This window comes from Acipenser ruthenus, chromosome 5 (genome assembly GCF_902713425.1).
Source record: "Acipenser ruthenus chromosome 5, fAciRut3.2 maternal haplotype, whole genome shotgun sequence".
Classification (NCBI taxonomy): domain Eukaryota; kingdom Metazoa; phylum Chordata; class Actinopteri; order Acipenseriformes; family Acipenseridae; genus Acipenser; species Acipenser ruthenus.
The window spans coordinates 55248576-55273251 of record NC_081193.1 but is presented as its reverse complement, the minus strand read 5'-3'; the positions used below and the strand labels follow the sequence as shown (position 1 = coordinate 55273251).

General features: G+C 43.0%; 1 protein-coding gene across 3 annotated transcripts in view; it reads left to right on the top strand.

Moving 5' to 3' along the window:
* Positions 1 to 24676, top strand: part of LOC117402959 (sorting nexin-9-like) — a 152473-nt gene that overhangs the window by 30923 nt on the left and 96874 nt on the right. For all 3 annotated transcript variants that reach the window (XM_034004692.3, XM_034004695.3, XM_034004694.3), the window contains 2 exons: positions 1846 to 1932; positions 19379 to 19453. In XM_034004692.3, the coding sequence (XP_033860583.1) occupies positions 1846 to 1932; positions 19379 to 19453 (162 nt within the window). The remainder of the gene's footprint in view (positions 1 to 1845; positions 1933 to 19378; positions 19454 to 24676) is intronic.

Genomic DNA, 24676 nt, shown 5'->3' with positions numbered 1-24676 from the left:
TAACCTACTTGACTTTTTTGAGGATGCAACATCAACAATGGATAATTGCAAATCATACAACATGGTTTATTTAGATTTCTGGAAAGCTTTTGACAAAGTTCCGCATAAAAGATTAATTCTCAAACTGAATGCAGCAGGGATTCAAGGAAATGCATGCACATGGATTAGGGAGTGGTTAACATGTAGAAAACATGAAGTACTGATTAGAGGAGAAACCTCAAAATGGAGCAAGGTAACCAGTGGTGTACCACAGGGATCAGTATTAGGTCCTCTGCTACTCCTAATCTACATTAATGATTTAGATTCTGGTATAGTAAGCAAACTTGTTAAATTTGCAGACGACACAAAAATAGGAGGAGTGGCAAACACTGTTGCAGCAGCAAAGGTCATTCAAAATGATCTAGACAGCATTCAGAACTGGGCAGACACATGGCAAATGACATTTAATAGAGAAAACTGTAAAGTACTGCACGCAGGCAATAAAAATGTGCATTATAAATATCATATGGGAGATACTGAAATTGAAGAAGGAATCTATGAAAAAGACCTAGGAGTTTATGTCTTCATCTAGACAATGTGGGGAAGCTGGAAAAAAGGCCAACTAGATGCTTAGATATATTGTGAGAAGTGTTGAATTTAAATCAAGGGGAGTAATATTAAAACTTTACAATGCATTAGTAAGACCTCACCTAGAATATTGTGTTCAGTTCTGGTCACCTTGTTACAAAAAGGATATTGCTGCTCTAGAAAGAGTGCAAAGAAGAGCAACCAGAATTATCTCGAGTTTAAAAGGCATGTCGTATGCAGACAAGAATTGGCTCTATTCAGTCTTGAACAAAGAAGACTATGCGGTGATCTGATTCAAGCATTCAAAATCCTAAAAGGTATAGACAATGTCGACCCAGGGGACTTTTTTGACCTGAAAAAAGAAACAAGAACCAGGGGTCACAAATGGAGATTAGATAAAGGGGCATTCAGAACAGAAAATAGGAGGCACTTTTTTACACAGAGAATTGTGAGGGTCTGGAACCAACTCCCCAGTAATGTTGTTGAAGCTGACACCCTGGGATCCTTCAAGAAGCTGCTTGATGAGATTCTGGGATCAATAAGCTACTAACAACCAAACAAGCAAGATGGGCTGTAATAATAATAATAGTAAAATCTGTTTCATTCACGGGGCTTTGCTGTGAATCAATTAAATGGGCTTTTAAATCCTCCATGTCCTTACTTTCTCATTAAAAGTGGAATGAAGAACGAGAAAATGAGAGCGCAGCATTTTAATAATCTACTAGTTTTTTGTAATGGAGTTAATACAATTGCGAATAGTGATTGTAACAAGTTGTAAGATTTGCTCTTAGGTGCTTTCCTTTCATGGCAGTACTATGAGTCAAATTGTTAAATTAAAGTTGCCTGTTACCTGTTAGGTGTCATTAATAAATGCTTGCAAAAAATAGCATTAATACCAAGTGTTACTTTTAGTTGTCTTTCACTACAATTAATTAATCGTCCAGATGGGTTGACTAATCAATTAAAAGAATATGCCAAGATTAAAAACCCTAATTACAAGTATCATTTTAAACTGTGACCTACATCTAAATGTGTTGCATATAAAATATTAAATAATGCATAATTGCCAATATTTGGAAACTGTTCAGCGGGATGCCTGTGACCATTACAGATAAGGAGAGGCATTCAGTGTGCACGGTCAAACTGCATGCGGATTATTGTGGTTGGAATTTACTGGATTTACCAGTTTTGCATTTGGCTTTTGGACAACAAGAGTGCATCTACAGATTTATAGATACATATCTTTAAAGTTCCCCCTTTCATGTATTTTCTCTGTAGGCACGGGTTTTATATGACTTTACAGCTGAACCTGGAAACAATGAACTGACGGTGAAGGATGGTGAGACTATCACAGTTACTAATAAGGTAAGTACATGACATGACATCAGCAGAACTGTGATTTGAAAAGAGCATTTCCCATGGGACCTTGCAGTACAGTAGCACCCTACCAGATCTCTTCCAAGAATGTCTGCCTCAGAGTGAGGTTTCAGAGAAATGGGCTGTTGCAAAATATGGAAACAAATGTATTATCTATGTCTATGTATTTTTGCAATGTGATTGCAATGCCTCCAAACGTAGCACAAGATGCTTTTGTACACAGTTTTGCCAAGATTTTACACTTCAGTGTTTGCAAGCCATTGATGGCAGAATACGAAGATGGTACTTCTAGGCTAGAATACAAGCTTCAACTGTACTTAAAGTATTTAAAATAAATAGCAGACAAAAGGTAAAGTTGCAGAAATAGAAAAGTTAACAGAAAACATCGTGATTACAGATGTTATAAGAATCTGTTGGGTTTGTTAGATATTCTAGAAAGTATTGGTACTTGGAAAGTGTCCAGGGTCCTATTTACCTAGATGTAATTAAATTTATTAAAACCAAGACCCCCTTTGCATTGCAAATGATAACCCTTTAAGAACAAAGCATTTTTCACAAAATATCTTTTATTTTTACAGTAGCATCTTCGAATTGGTGTCCTTTTTTCAGAACACTAAGGAGCATTATAAAGTACTTCAGAAACCAAAAAAGTGTCTCCTTTTTGTTCAACACTATATTTATTATTATTATTATTATTATTATTATTATTATTATTATTATTATTATTATTATTATTAATAATAATAATAATAATAATAATAATAATAATAATAATAATAATAATAATAATTTATTTTTTTTTATTTATTTTTTTAAACGTGAAGTATTTTTTTATTGTGTTCTGCTTAGTGTTTTCAAAGAGATACATGTATACAAAATGTGTTCTTCTCTGACCCAAGGGACCTTACAATATTTCCTGAAAGTTTTGTTGAAAAAATATTTATGTTTGGGCACCTGAGTGAATTTGTTATTTTAATTTAAAAAAAAAAAACAAACAAAAAAAACTGACTTTGCCTTTTCTTTGAAATTCATCCAAAAACCTATTTTTAGTAGTAGAGACTTGAAAATTGTTATTTTATGGTTCAGGACACACTAGAGAATATATTATTCAGGAACTATAAAAAGTAATTACTAATTTTCCACTCCAATAAATAATAATAAAAAAATCTGATATTTATATGTACAGTTAAAATATATATATATATGTATATATATATATATATATACACACACACACACACACACAGTCAGCACTCACGTATCTGACCCTATCAGTGGCGGTTAAACGAGCGTGACGCATATATGATTATTTCCATTCCAACCCTTGTCCATTTTCCATTTTTCAGAGAACACAAAAAAGATAAAATATCAAAAATACACATCTGAAAAGACTGTGTTTTAAAATAAGTAGGCTTCCATTTAGATGTACTGTATTGCTTTTGTTGGTACAGTACTATATTTTCAGAAGTATTTTATACAGATCGATATGATTTTAAAAATATACTTGCCAAAAGAGACGACATGTGGATTGTAAATACAGTACATACTTTTAAATCTGATACGTATTGTAGCAGTATGTAAAATTCCCTGTTAACGACCCAACAGCAAAATGAAATCAAAATGTTACCCATGCACAGAACTGCATACAACATAAAAGGTAATGCAATTTAGCAAAAGATTAAAAAAATTCCAGAATTAAAACAGTATCCAAAGTAAGTATTCAAAATTGCAGAACATAGTGCTCGATAAGGCCCTAATGTCACAGTTGCACAAAATGCTCAAAAGACCTAAAGATCACAGATTTAAAAACATCACTGTAGCTAAAACTGTTTAATGATTAACTGTTACATTACTTTAGCTTGTCTCTTCACTTTGTTTTGGCTGCATTTTCATCAGGTGAAACTGAAGGAAGCGTTGTTGTGTAACTGCACAATCCGCCCTCGCAAACAGTCAAATATAAAGCAAAATACAGTAACATACAACAAATACATAATTAAAGATAAAATATAAAGAAATTGCCACTGTCATGCATATTCATGAGCAGTCAAGACTGGGCCGTGGTTTGGTAGCGGTATCTATTAATTAATATCAACTGCTTCAAACTGATTTGGCATGCAGAGAAAAAAAAAAACACGGGGTGTGACGAATATTCAAATAAATTGTAACATTGAAGAGATGGGCTTTGTATCAGAAAACTGGTGACGGAGTCGGAAATCGCATGTGACGGGTAAGTGCATTAATTTGTTACATAGTGTATATGTATACAGTGCTCACCCGTTGTAATGCGCCCGGTTATAGTGCGGAATTGGTTATAACACGGTAGGGTCGTGGCTCCCATTTGCTCCATAATGCCATTACAGTAGCCCTTTTAAACTTGTTTATAAGGCGGAACACAAAAAGCACTATCTTGTAGCTATGGCTCCCCACTGTAGCGTTATAAAGGGTATTGATTTTATTCTTTTACCTTTTTTTATTTTTTATTTTACCCCATTTTTCTCCCAATTTGAAATATCTATTTGTATTTTAGACTCAGCTCACCGCTACCACCCCTGCGCTGACTCGGGAGTGGCAAAGATGAACACACGCTGTCCTCCAAAACGTGTGCCGTCAGCCGACCTCTTCTTTTTACTTTGCAGGCCCGCCATGCAGCCAACCCAGAGCTACAGCGTCGGAGGACAACGCAGCTCTGGGCTGCCTATAGGCAACCCTGCAGGTGCCCAGCCAGACTACAGGGGTCGCTGGTGCGCGGTGAGCCGAGGACACCCTGGCCTACTGGAGCCTCCCCCCCCACCACTGCCGGGCGGCCAATTGTGTGCCGCCCCCTGGGAATTCCCGTCCACGGTCGGCAGTGGAATAGCCTGGACTTGAACTGGCGACCTCCAGGCTATAGGGTGCAGCCTGGACTCCACGCGGAGCGCCTTTACCGGATGCGCCACTCGGGAGCCCCAATTCTTTTATTCTTACTACAAGGGCGGTAAAAAGTGACTGACATGTATCTGGGTAACGGATATCCGAGTGCTGACTGTATATTATTCAGTAGATTTTGCGGTTTCATAAATGTACAAAAACAGGTTATTCTGTTACCTGAAGGACCCTACAACACTCTTGGAAGTTTTGCTAAAATGTTTTTAAAATATGGGCAAAATACAAAACATTCTTTCTCCCGAGTAATTTTATGAATTTAGAGCCTTTTGTTAAAAAACAAACACAACATGTGATTTAGAACTGAACATTTATCTTAAAAATAAATACTGAGAAGACCTATATTGTATAAACTGAATCACTGTCAGAGAATTCTGATTCACCAGAAGGAGACGACAGTATGTGTGCCAACAGTGATTTATCTAATCATCTTGCTTATCTTGAAATGAAATTCTGTAGAGTGGAATGTTTATATTATTGTGTGGATATCAATTTCTGTACATAAACAGTAAACGTACACAGAATATCCTGTCATCAAGCAGTATTGTACAAACAGCAAGAACAATAGAATAAAGAGTGCTAACTACAAAACACCAACTATAAGCAACGGGGTAGCAACAGTTTTCAGGAATAAATAAAAAAATATATTTTTAGCAATATAAAGTGCACTTTTATTTTGACCTAACATACATCTCAACTGTAAAAACAATAACCAGATTACAAAATTAAACCATGGCATAACAGACCCACATAGGCGGAAGTGTTTAATTCAACAACAAGCCTGTCATTTATGTCACTTGTGTGTTTCTGTTTCAAGATGGTCATTCTGTGTGAATTTAAGATTTAATTTTGCTATCAGAAATGGAGCGAAACATTGTAAATTTGCATATAGTATTGGTACTGTCTACTTGTAGACTCTTCAGATATCTAAAGAAGACAATGATTACCTGCAATGTGGTTTCTTCGTAGAATGATGAACTCCACACACAGAGTGAACTCCCAGTCTCCATGTTGCTCGGATTACACAATCTCTTTCCCAGAGATTATTGATATAGTCTTTTTTGGCGCCAAAGTAGTATCCCTCCACTATAAAACCTTCCACATCCTTTAGTATTGTTGTCCAAATAAAATAAATAAAAAAAAACTATTTAGTAAAGACAAAAAAGGAGGAAGGAGGGTGGGATATAGGGGTGTGGAGTTCATCATTCTACGAAGAAACCATATTACAGGTAATCTTCGTATTCTTACCTTGTATGATGAACTCCACACACAGAGTGAACTCTACCAAAGGAAATAGACAAAGGGTGGTAGGTTAGATATTAGTGGAAGCTACAGACAACACAGAGTGAGTAAAGGTGGGCTGAGAGCAAGACACTTTTAAATTGTAATGTTTTATAAAGGTATCAAAAGAGGCCCATGTAGCAGCATTGCATATGTCCTGGATTGGGATGGATTTTAAATTTTGCCCAAGTAGTAGACACTCCTCTTACCGAGTGGGCTTTGATAGGTCCTGGAACAGGTTTTTTTGTCAAGTTTATAACAAAACAATACAGGATGTAATCCACCTCAAAATGGTCTGTGTTTTTTTTTTTTTTTTTAATTTAGTCGTTGCCAATTTAGTTTTTATTATTTTCTCCCCAATTTGAAATGCCCAATTATTTTTAGGCTTAGCTCACCGCTACCACCCCTGCGCTGACTCGGGAGGGGCGAAGATGAACACACGCTGTCCTCCGAAGCGTGTGCCGTCAGCCGCCCGCTTCTTTACACTCTGCAGACTCACCGTGCAGCCGCCTCAGAGTTACAGCGTCGGAGGACAACGCAGCTCTGGGCAGCTTACAGGCAGGCAAGCCCGCAGGCGCCCGGCCAGACTACAGGGGTCGCTGGTGCGCGGTGAGCCGAGGACACCCTGGCCGACCTAACCCTCCCTCCCCCCGGACGACGCTCAGCTAATTGAGCGCCGCCCCCTGGGAGCTCCCGTCCACGGTCGGCTGTGGAATAGCCTGGACTCGAACCAGTGACGTCCAGGCTATAGAGCGCATCCTGCACTCTAGCGAGTGCTTTTATTGGATGCGCCAGTCGGGAGCCCCAAAATGGTCTGTTTAACAGAGCTTTGCTCCAAGTTTGTAAGTTAAAAGACACAAAAAGGTGTCCTGATCCTCTTTTAGTGATAGTTCTGTGAATGTGTAGAAATTCAGTGCTCTACTTACATCAATTAGGTTGTATCCAGTCTCCTCTTCTGTTTTATGACCTGGTTAATATGAAAACTTGTTATCACCTTAGGTAGGAATTGGGGATTTGGTCTACAGACAATCCTGACCCTGAATAACTGGAAGTAGGGTGCATTAATCACTAGTGCTTGGAGCTGATTTACCCTCCTTGCTAACGTCACTGCCACTAGAAACGCTGTTTTCCATGTCAAGAATTTTTCATTGCATGTCACCATGGGCTCAAATAGTGGTCTGTGGCAAAGTGGCTGAGTGAGAACAGGTGCAGGAGTGATGCAGTGCGGTAATTAAACAGACAGAGCCTTGTAATCCAGTTTGGAAAAGTGGGGTTGTGACGGGGTACTGCCCCGTCTTTATGATCAATGTTGGGACTGGCAGGGAGGGGGTTAAAATTCCTCCCTGCCAGAAAAACATGTGAGAATGTGGCTGGAGCCCTAATTGACTAATCAGTAATTATTGAATAATTGGGCTCCAGCCACAGGGAATACAAGCCAGGGGAGAGGCCCTGGCTAGGAGAGAGAGAGAAGGAGAAAGAGAGTTCCAGAAGAGTGTTTTGTTTGTGCTGTGTCTTTGTAAGTTTTTAGTTCCAGTGAAGGCAACGCCCAGCCTGGAAACTTCATTTTGTAAGTTTTTGCTTTGTGTGTATTTTGTGTTTAAAACCGTTTTGTTTGGCCCTTGTGCCTATTTATTTTGTATTTTTGTTTATTAAAATCTTTATTTTTGAACTTTAAAACTGTCTCTGAGTCTCAAACCTCGGTCCATCCTGTCACATTTGGTGTCAGAAGTGGGATAGCGCCACCTGGAGGCTCAGAGCAGTAATTTTTTTTTTTTTTTCTTGAATTTTGGGAGTTTTTTTTTTTTTTTTTTTTGGAAACTTGATTTAAATGGGGAAGAAGAGCAGACAGCGGCAAAGGCAGGAGATGCAGCAGCCGAAGAAATGTAGGCTGCTGCAACAACAGCCACCCCAGCTGGAGGACCCAGCGAGCCTCTTCCCGTGGTGTTCCTGGTGCGGGAAGGAGGATCATCGGTGGAGGTCCTGTCCAGATGGGCCACCAGCTGACTGGTGTGGGTACTGTGAGGTGGATGGCCACAATTGGGCAGGATGCCCCCACAATCGGGACCAGGAGCAGCTGCAAACCCCGTCCTCGGCAGCCACCCCACCACTTCCTACATCACCGCCTTCACCACCATCCCAGGAAATATGGGACTGGTTGATGCACCCTGAGGCGGACCTCTTCCACGACCTCCCCATAGTTATCAACACGCTGTGGCGTCGAGATGGGGGGAGGTGGGAAAAGTGGGAGGAACAGCATCACCCGGCGTCCTTCGCAGAGCTGGCCTTGATGGTCGTTAATTACCTGGCGGTAGATATGGGAGATGCCCCAGTCATTCCAATAAAGAAGGTGGAGCTGTCGTCCCGAGAGCCAGAGAGGGGTGAGCTGTCGTCCCGAGAGCCAGAGAGGGGTGAGCCGCTGTCCCGAGAGCCAGAGAGGGGTGAGCCGCTGTCCCGAGAGCCAGAGAGGGGTGAGCCGCTGTCCCGAGAGCCAGAGAGGGGTGAGCCGCTGTCCCGAGAGCCAGAGAGGGGTGAGCCGCTGTCCCGAGAGCCAGAAGGGGAGGAGCCGCTGTCCCGAGAGCCAGAAGGGGAGGAGCCGCTGTCCCGAGAGCCAGAAGGGGAGGAGCCGCTGTCCCGAGAGCCAGAAGGGGAGGAGCCGCTGTCCCGAGAGCCAGAAGGGGAGGAGCCGCTGTCCCGAGAGCCAGAAGGGGAGGAGCCGCTGTCCCGAGAGCCAGAAGGGGAGGAGCCGCTGTCCCGAGAGCCAGAAGGGGAGGAGCCGCTGTCCCGAGAGCCAGAAGGGGAGGAGCCGCTGTCCCGAGAGCCAGAAGGGGAGGAGCCGCTGTCCCGAGAGCCAGAAGGGGAGGAGCCGCTGTCCCGAGAGCCAGAAGGGGAGGAGCCGCTGTCCCGAGAGCCAGAAGGGGAGGAGCCGCTGTCCCGAGAGCCAGAGAGGGGTGAGCCGGCGTCCCGAGAGCCAGAAGGGGAGGAGCCGCCGTCCCGAGAGCCAGAAGGGGAGGAGCTGCCGTCCCGAGAGCCAGAATGGGGGCCGCTGCCGTCGCCCAGAGAGGGGGAGCTGCTGCCGTCGCCCAGAGAGGGGGAGCCCGAACGTCTACAGCCCGAGAGGGAGGAGCCCGAACGTCCACAGCCCGAGAGGGAGGAGCCCGAACGTCCACAGCCCGAGAGGGAGGAGCCCGAACGTCCACAGCCCGAGGGGGAGGAGCCCGAGCGGGAGGAGTCGGTGCGTCCACGGCCCGAGCGGGAGGAGTCGGTGCGTCCACGGCCCGAGAGGGAGGAGTCGGTGCGTCCACGGCCCGAGCGGGAGGAGTCGGTGCGTCCACAGCCCGAGAAGGGGAAGCCCACAGGCCTAGGGCTGAAGGAACCTGTAGGGGAAGAATACAGGCTGTTCCCGCCTCCGCCAGCAGAGGGAGACGAGTTGCCGTTCCCGCCTCCGCCAGCAGAGGGAGACGAGCTGCCGTTCCCGCCTCCGCCAGCAGAGGGAGACGAGCTGCCGTTCCCGCCTCCGCCAGCAGAGGGAGACGAGCTGCCGTTCCCGCCTCCGCCAGCAGAGGGAGACGAGCTGCTGTTCCCGCCTCCGCCAGCAGAGGGAGACGAGTTGCTGTTCCCGCCTCCGCCAGCAGAGGGAGACGAGCTGCTGTTCCCGCCTCCGCCAGCAGAGGGAGACGAGCTGCTGTTCCCGCCTCCGCCAGCAGAGGGAGACGAGCTGCTGTTCCCGCCTCCGCCAGCAGAGGGAGACGAGTTGCTGTTTTCGCCTCCGCCAGCAGAGGGAGACGAGTTGCTGTTTCCGCCTCCGCCAGCAGAGGGAGACGAGTTGCTGTCTCCGCCTCCGCCACTAGAGGGAGAGGGGCCGCCGTTCCCGCCTGCGCCAGCAGAGGGAGACGAGCCGCCGTTCCCGCCTCCGCCACCAGAGGGAGCCGGGCCGCCGTTCCCGCCTCCGCCACCAGAGGGAGCCGGGCCGCCGTTCCCGTCTCCGCCTCCCGAGGGTCCGCTGCTGCTGCCGTTGCCTCCCGAGGGTCCGCTGCTGCTGCCGTCGCCTGGGGTTGCCAGGGATCCTGCTTCGCCTGGGGTCGCTACACTATGGCCGGAGCCCCACGGAGGGGAGTTGCTGGCCATGAAGAGGGGGAGGGAGGTCAGGAGACCAGCTCCCCCAGCTGCACTTTCGCGGCAAGATGGTGTGTGGCCGGAGCCCCGGAAGAGGGAGCTGCTGGCCACGAAGAATTGGGTGGTGCCGGACGTCCCACCATGGCCACCCCCATGGACACTGTGCTTCCCCCTCTTCCGGGACTGAGACTGAGGGGGGAGGTGGCCATTTAGGCCATGTTGTGCTTGGCACAAGGGGGGGGATATGTGACGGGGTACTGCCCCGTCTTTATGATCAATGTTGGGACTGGCAGGGAGGGGGTTAAAATTCCTCCCTGCCAGAAAAACATGTGAGAATGTGGCTGGAGCCCTAATTGACTAATCAGTAATTATTGAATAATTGGGCTCCAGACACAGGGAATACAAGCCAGGGGAGAGGCCCTGGCTAGGAGAGAGAGAGTAGGAGAAAGAGAGTTCCAGAAGAGTGTTTTGTTTGTGCTGTGTCTTTGTAAGTTTTTGGTTCCAGTGAAGGCAACGCCCAGCCTGGAAACTTCATTTTGTAAGTTTTTGCTTTGTGTGTATTTTGTGTTTAAAACCGTTTTGTTTGGCCCTTGTGCCTATTTATTTTGTATTTTTGTTTATTAAAATCTTTATTTTTGAACTTTAAAACTGTCTCTGAGTCTCAAACCTCGGTCCATCCTGTCACAGGGGTTTATTTTTATTCTAAGTCTGGTGACCAAAACAATTCCCCCAGCAATACACAACAATGTGTACTGCATGGGGTAAACAATAATGGGATTGCAGTCCCAACTAATAAACACGATATCTGACTGTGGCAATGCACCCCGCCCCTGTGTGCATTTGTGTGTTATGTGTTGTATGGTGCGTGTGTTAATGTTGGTGTATAGTCAATGGTACACGGGATATATACGGGTCTGTGTTTCACGTGCGAGTTAAAAATGTAGATTTGTATTTAGGCACGGGATTGCACTATCACTTCACGTGCATTTAAAGTATAATATGCGAGCACGGGGTTGCACAGAATTAATTCACGTGCTGGGATTCAAGTGAATAATTAATTAGTAATTGAATCCCAGCACAACAGTATATATATAGATGCACGTTCTTTCACTCAGGGTTGGGTGTTCGGTGAGTGGAGAACGGGATTGGAGACGGAGGTAATTGTAAAAGTAAGAATAGTTAAATCTGCTCACCGTGTTTTGTTCGTCTGTCTGTGCACTGTCTAGTCCGTTTTGTTTATCTATTTATTTTGGCGCAAGTGCCGTGCCCTGTGTTTTGTCTGTTAAAACCTTTTATTTTCTGTGCTGTTTAATTAAATGCTGAGCGAAAGCATTCGCTCAGCTCCACCAAACCACAAGTCTCTGTCTGTTTATTTCCTGCTTCTGGTCTGACGCCACCCACTCCGGCCGTCTTTGTGACACTGACCCACAATAATACATACACGGTCACCAGTCCTGGGTGCGTGCAGTAGTACTCGTGGAGGGTAATACAGGTTAATTAGTGACTGACTGTTGGTGATGTGCCGTTCCGGCTTAGTGCTGGCCCTCGGCAACAGGTCCAGAACTGCGCTAGCTGTCTGGTAACATGCAAGACGAGACAATTACAAGTCAAAACAAACAAAACACTCGCTGTACTTTTATGACTAGGAACGGGTCTCTCACAGTCCTTCTCAGTTTATTTACACAAATGATTCTCTGCACCCTTTTATGCCGTCACACATGACCCCTTGTGTGGAAGGGTGGTGGACAATTCACTGACACACACAGGAGAAGTTTTATTTGACAACACCGCACTGGTGCCCAGGTTTATTATTTTTTCAGACTTTTTCTTTTAGCCCGCAGAGGGCACTGTTGTCTGTGGCCTGAGTACCGGCAACGGTACACAGGACCACAGAAATACCAATCCTGGTAAACAGTCAAACAAACTGGCATACTCACAGGTACTCAAAATAATAATGAAAACAAAAGGCAAAAGAAAAAAAGGAAAATAAAACACAGTCATAAAACTACAAATCAAAAGTGCTGCTTACGCAGTGCCCCCACTGCCACTAAGCCGGTCAGAACGGGCCTCCGACATACGCTCAGTTATCCTATACACTGGGGTGGCCAGAGTTCCCCGTACAGCTACACACGTCCCCTCGGGTATGTAATTATTTCTTCTATTTACTTTAGTTTCTTTCAAGGCAGGCTACCTCACTCAGCCGTGCTTGCCTGTGCCTTCTCACCCGAATGCACAACCAAGCGCAGTTCTTATGGGCCAAGCAATCTCCCAAAGCCTGCCTCTCAGCCACTCGGAGAGAGGGAAAGCCCCCACACCCTCTTCCCCACCTCTCCATGTCATCGCCATGACTGACAGGCGGATCTTACGAGACTGCTGGCCTCTACCTGCAGTACCATGCATGTGCCAGATAGTCCAATCTGCGGCTGCCACGTTGTTTCCCTTCCGGGTCAATGTGTTCTTGTAACAGAGTCTGGCCGACTTCCCGACCCTGTGAAATAACTGTCGGACCAACCCGTCCAAAGAACTCTGTTCTCACTGCTTGGCACCCTCACGTTCGGGAGGGATATTTACAACCAAGATTCATTGTATTTTTATCACATGGTCCCTTAAGTTTTTCCAGTACCAGACTGAGGCTCCATTGAGGGATGATTGAGGGGCCTTAGGTGGTTAACCCCTTTAAGAAATCTAGATACTGCAGGGTGGGAACCTACAGGGTGATTTTCCCACCCAGATAAAATACTGGACATTGCTGCAATATGCACCTTGATGGAGGATATTGAAAAACCCATGTGGAACAGGTGGCTAAGGTAGGATAAAAATGTTGATAGAGATATATCTGTGTGGTGCAGATATTATGAGCTGCATCAAGAGCAAGCTCTCTCCATTTTCCTGTATAGGCTTGAAAAGTGGAGTGTGGAAGGGTGGGGGTATTCACTGACACGGGAGACAGAAGATTGGAGTTCCAAACACCACTCAGGAGCACTGTTTTAGTTTTACTAGCATGTGGCACTTTGGTTCCGCTGTTCCCCTATACCAACAATGGTAAATAGGGTTACGGTCCAAGCACTCACAGGTGCCTAAAAATAATTCAAAACAGAAAGTACAAAGAAAAATAGAAAATAAAACACAGTAATAAAACTACAAAACAAAAGTGCTGCTTACGCAATGCCCCCACTGCCGCTATGCCGGTCAGCTCGGGTCTCCATCCTACACTTCACTGTGCACTATACCCTAGGGTGGCCAAGGTACCCCTATCACTACACACGTCCCCTCGGGTACGTAACCATATGTTTAAATATACTGTTTGTATAAGGCTGGAAAGCCAACACACCCTCTTCCCCACCTCTCCGTGTCATCGCCATGACTGACAGGTGGATCTTATGAGGCTGCTGCCTTCTTCCTGTAGAACCACGCATGCACCAGATAGTCAGCACAGATCGCTCCCCCCCCCCCCCCCCCCCCGTTTCATGGAGGTTTTCTTCAAAGCAAGATATTGACTATTTGTTTAGATAGCCCTTGATTTGTTAGCTTTTGCCGTTCAATCTCCAGGCAGTTAGCCGTAACCATGTAGGATTGTTGTGTAGCATCTTCCCCTTGTTCTGAGACAACAAATCACATTCAAAAAATGTAGAACAGCGAAAAACAAAAATAGACGTGGTTTAACAAAATGCCCTGAAAACTTAACATAAAGAAAACAATTTAAATGAAGCAATAGCTCAATAATGAAGCTAAAAAGGAAGTGAAAAGGTTACCGTTTTTTTGGGGTTTTTTTTTGTGAACTCCAATAACCCTACGTTATCTTTCCCTTATTTATCTTTCCGTTATCGGAGAGTGCTAAATAAGCACAGTAATTTACCATAATGAAAAAACAGTAATGAAAAAGAAAATGTAGAACATAAAAAGCGCAACCAGATATAGTCAACGAAAGACAACACATTTATTCAAATTCTTTGTCGTATTATATATTTAAAGGTAAGAAGTTTATTTTTCCATTAAAAGTGCTCCAGGCTATAATGTTGTGCCGCCTGGCTGTACAGAATTCCTGGGGAGAACCCTGCCAGGGAGTCCTTGAAGCCAGTGCCCAACAGTAGGTCCCCTTGAAAGGGTAGGGGTAGTTCCAGTACTTTTGTTTGTGTGTCAGGTAGGTTTGTAACAATAACGATAATAATCAAATTATTTATCGATTGGGACCCCACAAAATTGATAATATTTTAATGAAATTGAATATTCCATTAAATTAAAAACATGTCTTGTATATATTAATTTACTATCGAGAGCATAATCTGTTGTTGCTTTTAAAAGTTACTGAGAATATGCGTCTGTGAACAAATACAGGATGATGATGCAGCGATCAAGTGTGTGTCTGCAGAGTAATACTGCTTCTGTGCACTCCATGCTGTTGCAGTATCAGAAGCTGCCGTCCAGTCTACATGCTGGGGAGGCAGAGTCTGACTTGAGCCCTCAAACTCTTACAAAAAAGACTAGGAACACTAGGAATTTCAGTAATGGTCGTCGCTGGAAGCACATCTTTCTCCCTGTTGTCACGGGTGTGTTTGGATTTTGCAGTTCTCTTGGATTTTGCAGGGAGACATGGTGTTCTGTTTCTCCCTGGAACTGCTTAGTCTTTTTGTTGTGGAGGGTGAAGAGCAGGTTCTTTCCAACTGTGGAACTGGAGACGAAAAAGCCCTTCCCTTTTGTCAGTGTGTCCAGCATGTCAACACACATCATATTACTATATAACTTTTTTTTAAAACAAATGAAGCGCAATTATAACTACTTCCAGACCTAAGCATACACAGGAGAAATTTGTACAATACTAAAGGATGTGGAAGGTTTTATAGAGGAGGGATTCTACTTTGGCACCAAAAAAGATTATATCAAGGATCTCTGGGAAAGAGATTGTTTGGTTTTTCTCCTGACCCGAGCAACATGGAGACTGGGAGTTCACTCTGTGTGTGGAGTTCATCATACAAGGTAAGAACGCCTGTTTCTTTAAGTTCCACTTCCAAGATCTCTTCTTTAGTCCCCAGCACATCAGCATGACAACTGTCTGGATTGAGCTAAGTAGGATACATCTTTGGGGTCTTCAAGTGGGCACCTTCCATCCTCGGTGTTTCGTCGACTAGCCCACGATACCTCAAGAGGGCTCAACGGTGATTCTGGCATCCCAGCATCACCCCCCCTCCGTCCCCCACTCAACTCAGCCCAGCTTACTTACCTGTACATCAGCGTTTCTTTCTTTCTTTCTTTCTATTGTGCTTGAGATCCCCAACCAGAATCTTTTCGTCTCAACCACAGCCAGTTGTTGCTCCTCTCTGCTACTTCAGATACTTGCTACTTCAAGATCTTCACTGTGCAACGCAACTCTTGGCCACTGAATCCGACGTCTCTGAGAAACCGGGTTGTAGAGTGTGCCACAAATCCTCGACAACCCACCTCCACTGGGTAAACCCGGACTCTCCATCCTCGCTGTTCCGCTTCAGCGGCTAGTTGAACATACCGCAGTTTCTTCCTCTCATACGCCTCATCTACAGCATCCTCCCATGGCACTGTTAACTCTACCAGGTGAACAAGGCGTGCTGATCCAGACCACAAGACAATATCTGGTCAAAGGTTAGTGGTGGCAGTCTCAGGTGGAAAAATAAGCCGTTAACCAACATCTGCCAGCATTTTCCAGTCTCTAGCAGCTTCCAGTTGTCCTGGGCGAGGCTTGGTTTTAACACCTTTTCTTGGCGGTTGCTCTCCTGGGCGGAGGAATGTTGTCTTTTGTGTGTAATGCTTTGATGGGACTGGTGGCAACTTATTGGTCATGTTACGCTTGTCTGCCAATGCTAAGGCCAAACATCGCAGCACCTGGTCATGGCGCCAAGTAATCCTTGGATAAGAGCCACCTTACATCCTGTCAATATGTGCCTTAATGTTGCAGGTGAAGAACATAAAGGACATGAGGAATCCTCTCCTACCCAGAGGTTTAGGTTCTGTGGTGATGGGAGAACATCATATGTTGACCTGATGAGGAAACTGATGCTGCTGTCTTCCATTGTCCGTAGGTCTTGCCAGCCAATCTTGCGTTGTTCCACACTCTCCCATCTCATCAATTTTCTCTGCCTGGCCTGGGAAACGGCCTTTACGCACCTCTTCCTCTCCTCCTGCTTTTGCACCTCGTTGACTACCAGCTTCCTCCTTTGAGCTGGGGCTGCCTTGTGCCATGTAAGAGTAACTGAACTGAGACCAAGACCCCCTCTTCCATGCTGAACTTGCCCCATGATGTCACCGATTTTGAAGGGCAGCCTTTGCATCTTCCATGGCTTTCATTGCCACCCACTTTCTTCCAGTTTTCAACACAGGTGCTGCCTCCCTTACGCACTTGGCACACTTAAATTCCTCAGTTAGAGCGGACTCTGCTGAGGCAGCGTGGAACTCCCAACCATTTCCCGATGTATGAACTGATTAAAGCTTCCAGCTTCTCAACTGTTGTCATACGTACACAGTCAGTGGCCACAGCAACCTCGGCAGTAGACCAAACTGAAAGCACCAGAGTTTTAGTTTGCCTGGTAAAGCGCTACTGTCTATGCTCTTCAGCCCTTCCACTGCTTGTTGTGTAACTTCTCCCACACGAACTGTGTCCTTTAGATCCCGCTTGTACCATCTCCCAAGACGTTTCACTGGCTTCTCAGACACTGTTGGTATTGCCTCACCATTAATGTAGAACATTTTATCTACTACTTTACCTTTAATTATAGAGATGCTCCTTGATTTAGTGGGCTTGAATTGCATTCGTGCCCATTCAATGTTATTGGTTAATTTATCCAATAACCGATTAGTGCAGGCTACTGTTGTAGTCATGGTTGTCATGTCATCCATGTATGCTCGAATTGGTGGTAGTCGCATTCCAGAAGCCAAGCGCTCTCCTGCCGCTACCCATTTTGATGCCCTAATGATTACTCCCATTGCTATGGTAAAAGCCAGTGGAGAAATGGTGCGTCCTGCCATTATTCCAACTTCTAGGAATTTTGAAGTTGAAAAACTAATTTGCAAATCTCCAAAGTAGGCATTCACAAAATTTGTTATTGTCATCGGTACACTGAAAAAATCAAATGCTGCCCAAAGAAGTTCATGTGACACTGAACCATATGCATTAGCCAAATCCAGGAATGTCACATGGAGCTCTTCCTCTCCTTTTTAGCTGATTGAATTTGTTGCCAGATCACATTGATGTATTCTAAGCATCCTGGGAAACCTGGAATGCCTGCTTTTTGTACTGAAGTGTCAGTGAAGCAGTTCTTTGTAGAACTCCTGAAACACTCTTGTACACTGTATGGAACTCCATTAGGCCCTGGAGATGATGAAGCCCTTGCTTTTTTCACAGCTTGCTCTACTTCTTTCCACTTAGGTGCACAGTCCTCCATTTTGTACACTGTGAGTGAATGAATGTTCAGTAGCCACCTCTTAATCATACCATACTGCAGTTGTATTAGAAGAGAAAGCATTGTATTTTTTCAACTGATGATTTGTTTTAAAAATGCAAGAGTTTTGTGATTTAATTTGTGGTTTATGAGGTCCCCGAGTGGCTCACCTGGTGATACAGCGCAGGTTTCCTGGCTGTGTGAAGTATGCCGGTCTTCGCCGAGGTTGGGCTCAGTGCCAGCAGTTTCCGTTGTCTCAGCAAAAAACAATACAAAAAGCGCAGCACTCCAGCGCATTAGCGTTTCAGTGTAAGGGTCCGTACTCGTGTAGCTCTGTCCAATTGTCGCACACAACACGGCTGATCACAATAGAGTCGTTCAGAAGTCTTACAGCTACGCCCTTTTTCCAAAATGGCCGACTTCTGGTTCAGTCTACCATCGAGTTGGCCCATCCCTGTGAAAGCACACCACCAACCTTACTTAGCGCTCAGATTCCTTCTCTCCCATTAACAGCCGGATTACACTGTTTGGGGGCCCTGTGCACTACCGTAATTGGACCCCCCCCCCCCCAATTATAATGGTGGTGATGATGATAATAATAATAATAATAATAATAATAATAATAATAATAATACAGAAGTAAGATCCTTCTCAGCAGAAAACACCCAAGCACCAAAGATTGCGAAGAATAACAGTTTGAACTTTTATGTTACAACATAAGTTCTCCTTTTTTTTTTTACCTATTCTTTGTCACTTTAACGGTTTTTCTTTCTACATACCAAATAATAATTAGGGCTGTGCGTTTTCGGATGTAGCCCATTTTGCTGCTTCCTTGCCTTAAATGTATTCCTGATGGGCACATAAGTAAGAAAGAAAAACATGCCCTTACCTACAGTACTACAGAGGTTTAGGATGCATTTAGGATCACCCATCCCATCCAAGCTTAGACATCTCTAAATGGTGGCCCTTTCAGCTTGTTCTGGTTCAGACTGTACTACCATCTTCAACAGCACAGCCTGAACTTGACATTCCCTATATTGCAGGGTCAGTGTCAGTTACCACTTGATTAAAAAAATTGTTCAGTTTAGGCACTTTGTAGCTCTTTGCCCTGCTGTTGCTTTTCTTTTCATTCATTTGTTGGAACCTCTTATATATTTCTAAATTATTTTTTAATAAAACCAGTTGATAAATGCAATTCATGTGATTGAGTGCCATAGGTTTTTTTTCTCTCGCTACTTGCATGTATTTTAGGGCTAAACCACAGCTTCCAAGGGACAAATGGAAAGGTGCTTGAATGCTCTGTGACAACAATGAATTTAGCAGAATGCTATAATGTGTTTGTAATCTTGGTCGTGGGGGCCCCTTTTGAACTGGCGCCCTATGCATGTACACCTTGTGCACTTTGATTAATCCGGGCCACGATTGGACGCTCCCTGAACCTTCGGGTCTGCAGTGAGAGTAAAAGTGATTGGGCATTCCAAATTGGGAGAAAATCGGGGGTAAAATTATGTCTAGCTATACAGCTACGGCAGCTTTTCCTGCGGTATCTCTGAAAATCTGTCCAACACTGCTTAAACAGACTGGAAGTATATCTCCAAGGACAAATACAGTATTTTAAATGCCAACATTTTTACTAACTTGCCTTTAGTAAGGCTGTATATTTAAAGGAGATTCACAGATTACTCTGCTTTTATCTTTCCTGCGTTTTCTAGAGCATTGGAGGAGGATGGGTAGAGGCAAAAAATGCCGAAGGACAAATAGGACTGGTGCCTGAAGACTATGTAGAGGTAAGTACGGTTATTTATTTTAAAAAAGCAACAAGTTATTAGTCACCCTGATCAGCAACTTGGTAAATATATTATGCTCCTAGGCAGGAAGTGTCTGCATGGGGCAATATATACTTAACAACAGTAAAAACGCAAATGAAGATACAAGCCTCCAGAGGGCGAGACAGTTGTTTACAGCCACATTATATATATATATATATATATATATATATATATATATATCTATATATATATATCTATAATTATACACACACACACACACACATACAGGTAGTGGACAAAAAAATGGAAACACCAATGTAAAGTCACTTAATAGGGCGTTGGGCCACTGGTATCCCGCTCTGTGGAGTTCTCTTACTTTCAATATACTTGTTGTCCCTCATTTACCCAGGTGTTTCCATTTTCTGGTCCACTACCTGTGTGTGTGTGTGTGTGTGTGTGTGTGTGTGTTTCTATATATATATATAAAATTTCAGAGAAGGTAGAACTGCAGTGTACAAAAATGAAAGTTATGAAGGTTGATAAGAAGAAAAATATTTTAAAAAATAATGTGCACAAAAAGTTTAAATGATTAAAAAATCATTTATTTCAGGACGTTTCGGGCAAAAGCCCTTCTTCAGCTGTGTAGAAAGAAAAGTAACATAGTGCAGTGTCCAAAGTTCCAAGTTTGAAGATAAGCTCACGTTCTCTTTGCTTCCAAGTGTAATTTGTACCAAAACACTGACTGATTCCACAGATGGTGGTGTCTTCAGTAGTGTGATTATTGCTGTTGAAGTGTCGGGCTACTGGAAATGTCAAGCTGTTGATTGTATGGATGTAAATGGATGACCAGCCCTTTACATACACAAAATGCAACCAATTATACATTTGGGAAACAGTTTAAAAGTTTATCCACTTTTCTTAACTCCATCTCTATAATAATTTTTTTTGTATCCTTTTTTTAAGATTTGTTTTTTAATACATTTCTTTGTTTTACTAGTCACTTTCTTTTGAGCATATTCTTCGTATTCTTATTCTTAGACCCTTTGGGATTGCTCTTTTAGTGTGTATTGGATGTGCAGAGGACATGTGTAAATACTGGTGCATGTCAGTAGGTTTACAGAAGAGGTCAGTCTCAATTGAACCTTCTTCAAGTTTTACTATGGTATTTAAGAATTCTATTTCTTTTCTTGTCCATCGAAGGTCCACCTTAATATTACTGTGTATTTCATTTGCCATTTTATGAAACTGGAAAAGAGATTCTTCTCCATGTGTCCAAACCCCCAAAATATCATCTACAAACCGAATGTATTCTAAAGGTTTTCTTTCCGATTTTCTAAGTAATTGTTCTTCCCATTTCGCCATGTATGTACTGGCAAAATGCATTCCTAATTTAGATCCTATTGCTGTACCATCGTTTTGTTTGTAATTCTTATCAACAAATGTAAAATAACTGTTTTCTAAAACTACAGTGATCATGTTCAGCACGTCTTCTGTTGGCATTGATTTATCTAGTCTATTATCTAGTGCTTTTTGACAAGCTTCTAAAGTTTCTTTACGATGGACACTTGGGTACAAGGATTTTACATCCATGCAAAACAAAATTGTATTCTTTGGAAGGTTGTGCTTTAGTGATTCGAGTCTTTTTAAAAATTGTGTTATATCCTTAACATAGCTTGGTAATTTCTCAACGTGTGACCTAAGTTGTTTTTCTGCTATTTCAGCTATTATGTGTGTTGGATGATCAATTGTACTGACTACACTATGTAACACAATTTTTGTTCCTGGGTAGTAAGTGTTATTTCCTAATTGCTTATGCCTCAAAAGTATAGAAAATGGCTATTATTCCCCACAAAAACTTTGCTTTTGTGACCAGGACAGTGATATTTTGAAATTTACCTATTTCCAATGAGAAAACGGGCAAATTTGTGTCTTTTCGTTCACATAAAGTCAGAAAAAACATGTAACATGTATTTATACTAAAGTAATACAAAAATGACTACAAAAGATTTAGAAGTGAGTAGTTTTTCGAGATTTACGATTATACTGTAAATCACTTTCACGAATCAGCCCCCAAATGTAGTCTCCCATCATGTTCTCATTATACTGTTCTTGGTAGCGGCGTTCAAATTCCAGTATATCCTGGTGGAAGCGCTCGCCTTGCTCCTCCGAGTACGCTCCCATGTTCTCCTTGAATTTATCAAGATGAGCATCAAGGATATGGACTTTGAGGGACATCCTACAGCCCATTGTGCCGTAGTTCTTCACCAGAGTCTCAACCAGCTCCACATAGTTTTCGGCCTTGTGATTGCCCAGGAAGCCCCCAACCACTGCGACAAAGCTGTTCCAAGCCGCTTTCTCCTTACTAGTGAGCTTCTTGGGGAATTCATTGCACTCCAGGATCTTCTTTATCTGTGGTCCGACGAAGACACCGGCTTTGACCTTTGCCTCAGACATCTTAGGGAAGAAGTCTTGAAGGCTGCCGACTCCTTATCTAGAGCTCTGACAAATTGTTTCATAAGGCCCAATTTGATGTGCAGTGGTGGCATCAGCACCTTCCGGGGGTCCACCAGTGGCTCCCACTTGATGTTGTTCCTCCCCACAGAGAACGGTCTGCTGTGGCCAGTCCTGCCTGTGGTAGTGCGCCTTGGTGTCCCTGCTGTCCCAAAGGCAAAGATAGCAGGGAAACTTGGTAAAACCGCCTTGGAGACCCATCAGGAATGCCACCATTGCAGCCTCTTGATGCCATCTCAGAAAAATGCAGATATGTATCCACTTAGGCAGCTGGAACTAAACTGAACTGGTGGGCTTAAGGCCCCTGTATTTATACTACTATTTATATTACTGGAAAGTTCTAGAAAGTTCTAGAAGTTACTCCAAGTTTACGCAGCACTGAATCTATGGAATGTTCTGGAAAATAGGTACATTTCAAAATATCACTGTCCTGGTCACAAAAGCAAAGTTTGTGGGGAATAATAGCCATTTTCTATACTTTTGAGGCATAAGCAATTAGGAAATAACACTTACTACCCAGGAACCAAAAAAATTTGTTACACAGTGCTATCATTCGCATAGGGTGATTTTCTTTGTGCATTTTAGAATTTTCTCTTGCTAGGCCTGTTCTTGCATTATGTGGCTGCATGTATTTTTTCAATTCTTTTGATATTATGTCTTCATTGCATAGTTTCTCCACAATTTCCTTAACCTCTTTTAGAGATTTATTGATCTTATTGCTTTTAACTTCTTCATATGTATCCGTATTATTTAATTCACATTCTACAGATTTCATATAGTCACCTGTGTTCATTATCACTATTCCTGAACCTTTATCTGCTGGTCTTATACTTATATCATCATCATTTAACAACTCAGTCATAGCTTGTTCTTCAATATTGGTTAAATTATTAAGTTTACATTTTTTTCTTTAGTCCTACTTTAATTTCTTGTTTAACTACTTAAATATACATATCTAACCATTTATCTCTTCCATCCGGAGGAGTCCATGTGCTTGTACCATTAACCTTAATCCCATGCTCATAATTACCCTCTGAATCCGAGATACTTTCATTGAAAAAATATTCTGCTAATCTCTCCCACTCCTTTAATTCGGTGGCCAGTTTATCTTTATCGATGTATTTTTTAGTCGGTATAAACTTAAATCCTTTACTCAGTACTGCTTTTTGGGATGTGGTTAAAGTTTTACTTGATAAATTAAACACTATGTCTTCTGTCTTATCTTTAGTGTATTTGGTACCATTTCCATTTTTGGGTCTCTTATCTTTCTGCTTTGAATTCTCTGTCCTAGTCATGTCAAATTCTTTATTTTGCATTTTATTATTTACTTTAAACTGGTTTATTTTTACTGTTTTAGATTTATTTTGATAATCTTTCTTAATTATGCCACCGTATTCAGATGTTCTTCCGGTTTCATTGTCTTTAAATACAATAACTGAGAAATGGTTATTGTTGTATAAAAGATTAATTGGATCATTCTTATTTTTAATAGTTTCTATTGTACCTCAATATTTAAAACAGTCCTTATTCTTTAAGTCTATGTGTGGGCCTATTTAGGAGGTCTACAGCTGCCAGAACTTCTGTCTCTGTATCCCAAGAAACTATACTTTCGTCACTTTCACTCAATTTCATTTTTTCAATATGGGTCACCTGAGTTGATGTACATTATATATACAGACGTGCTCAAATTTGTTGGTACCCCTCCACAAAAAACAAAGAATGCACAATTTTCTCTGAAATAACTTGAAACTGACTAAAGTAATTGGCATCCACCATTGTTTATTCCATATTTAATAGAAATCAGACTTTGCTTTTGATTTTTTATTCAACATAATATTGTAAATAATAAAACAAATGAAAATGGCATGGACAAAAATGATGGGACCGCTAACCTAATATTTTGTTGCACAACCTTTAGAGGCAATCACTGCAATCAAACGTTTTCTGTAGCTCTCAATGAGACTTCTGCACCTGTTAACAGGTAGTTTGGCCCACTCTTCCTGAGCAAACTGCTCCAGCTGTCTCAGATTTGATGGGTGCCTTCTCCAGACTGCAAGTTTCAGCTCTTTCCATAAATGTTCGATAGGATTCAGATCAGGACTCATAGAAGGCCACTTCAGAATAGTCCAATGTTTTGTTCTTATCCATTCTTGGGTGCTTTTAGCTGTGTGTTTTGAGTCATTACCCTGTTGGAGGACCCATGACCTGCGACTGAGACAGAGCTTTCTGACACTGGGCAGTATGTTTCGCTCCAGAATGCCTTGATAGTCTTGAGATGTCATTGTGCCCTGCACAGATTCAAGGCACCCTGTGCCAGGCGCAGCAAAGCAGCCCCAAAACATAACCAAGCCTCCTCCATGTTTCACTGTAGGTATGGTGTTCTTTTCTTTGAAAGCTTCATTTTTTCGTCTGTGAACATAGAGCTGATGTGACTTGCCAAAAAGCTCCAGTTTTGACCTATCTGTCCAAAGGACATTCTCCCAGAAGGATTGTGGCTTGTCAATATGCATTTTAGCAAATTCCAGTCTGGCTTTTTTATGTTTTTCTGTCAAAAGTGGAGTCCTCCTGGGTCTTCTTCCATGGAGCCCACTTTCGCTCAAAAAGCGACGGATGGTGCGATCAGAAACTGACGTACCTTCACCTTGGAGTTCAGCTTGTATCTCTTTGGCAGTTATCCTTGGTTCTTTTTCTACCATTCGCACTATCCTTCTGTTCAATCTGGGGTCGATT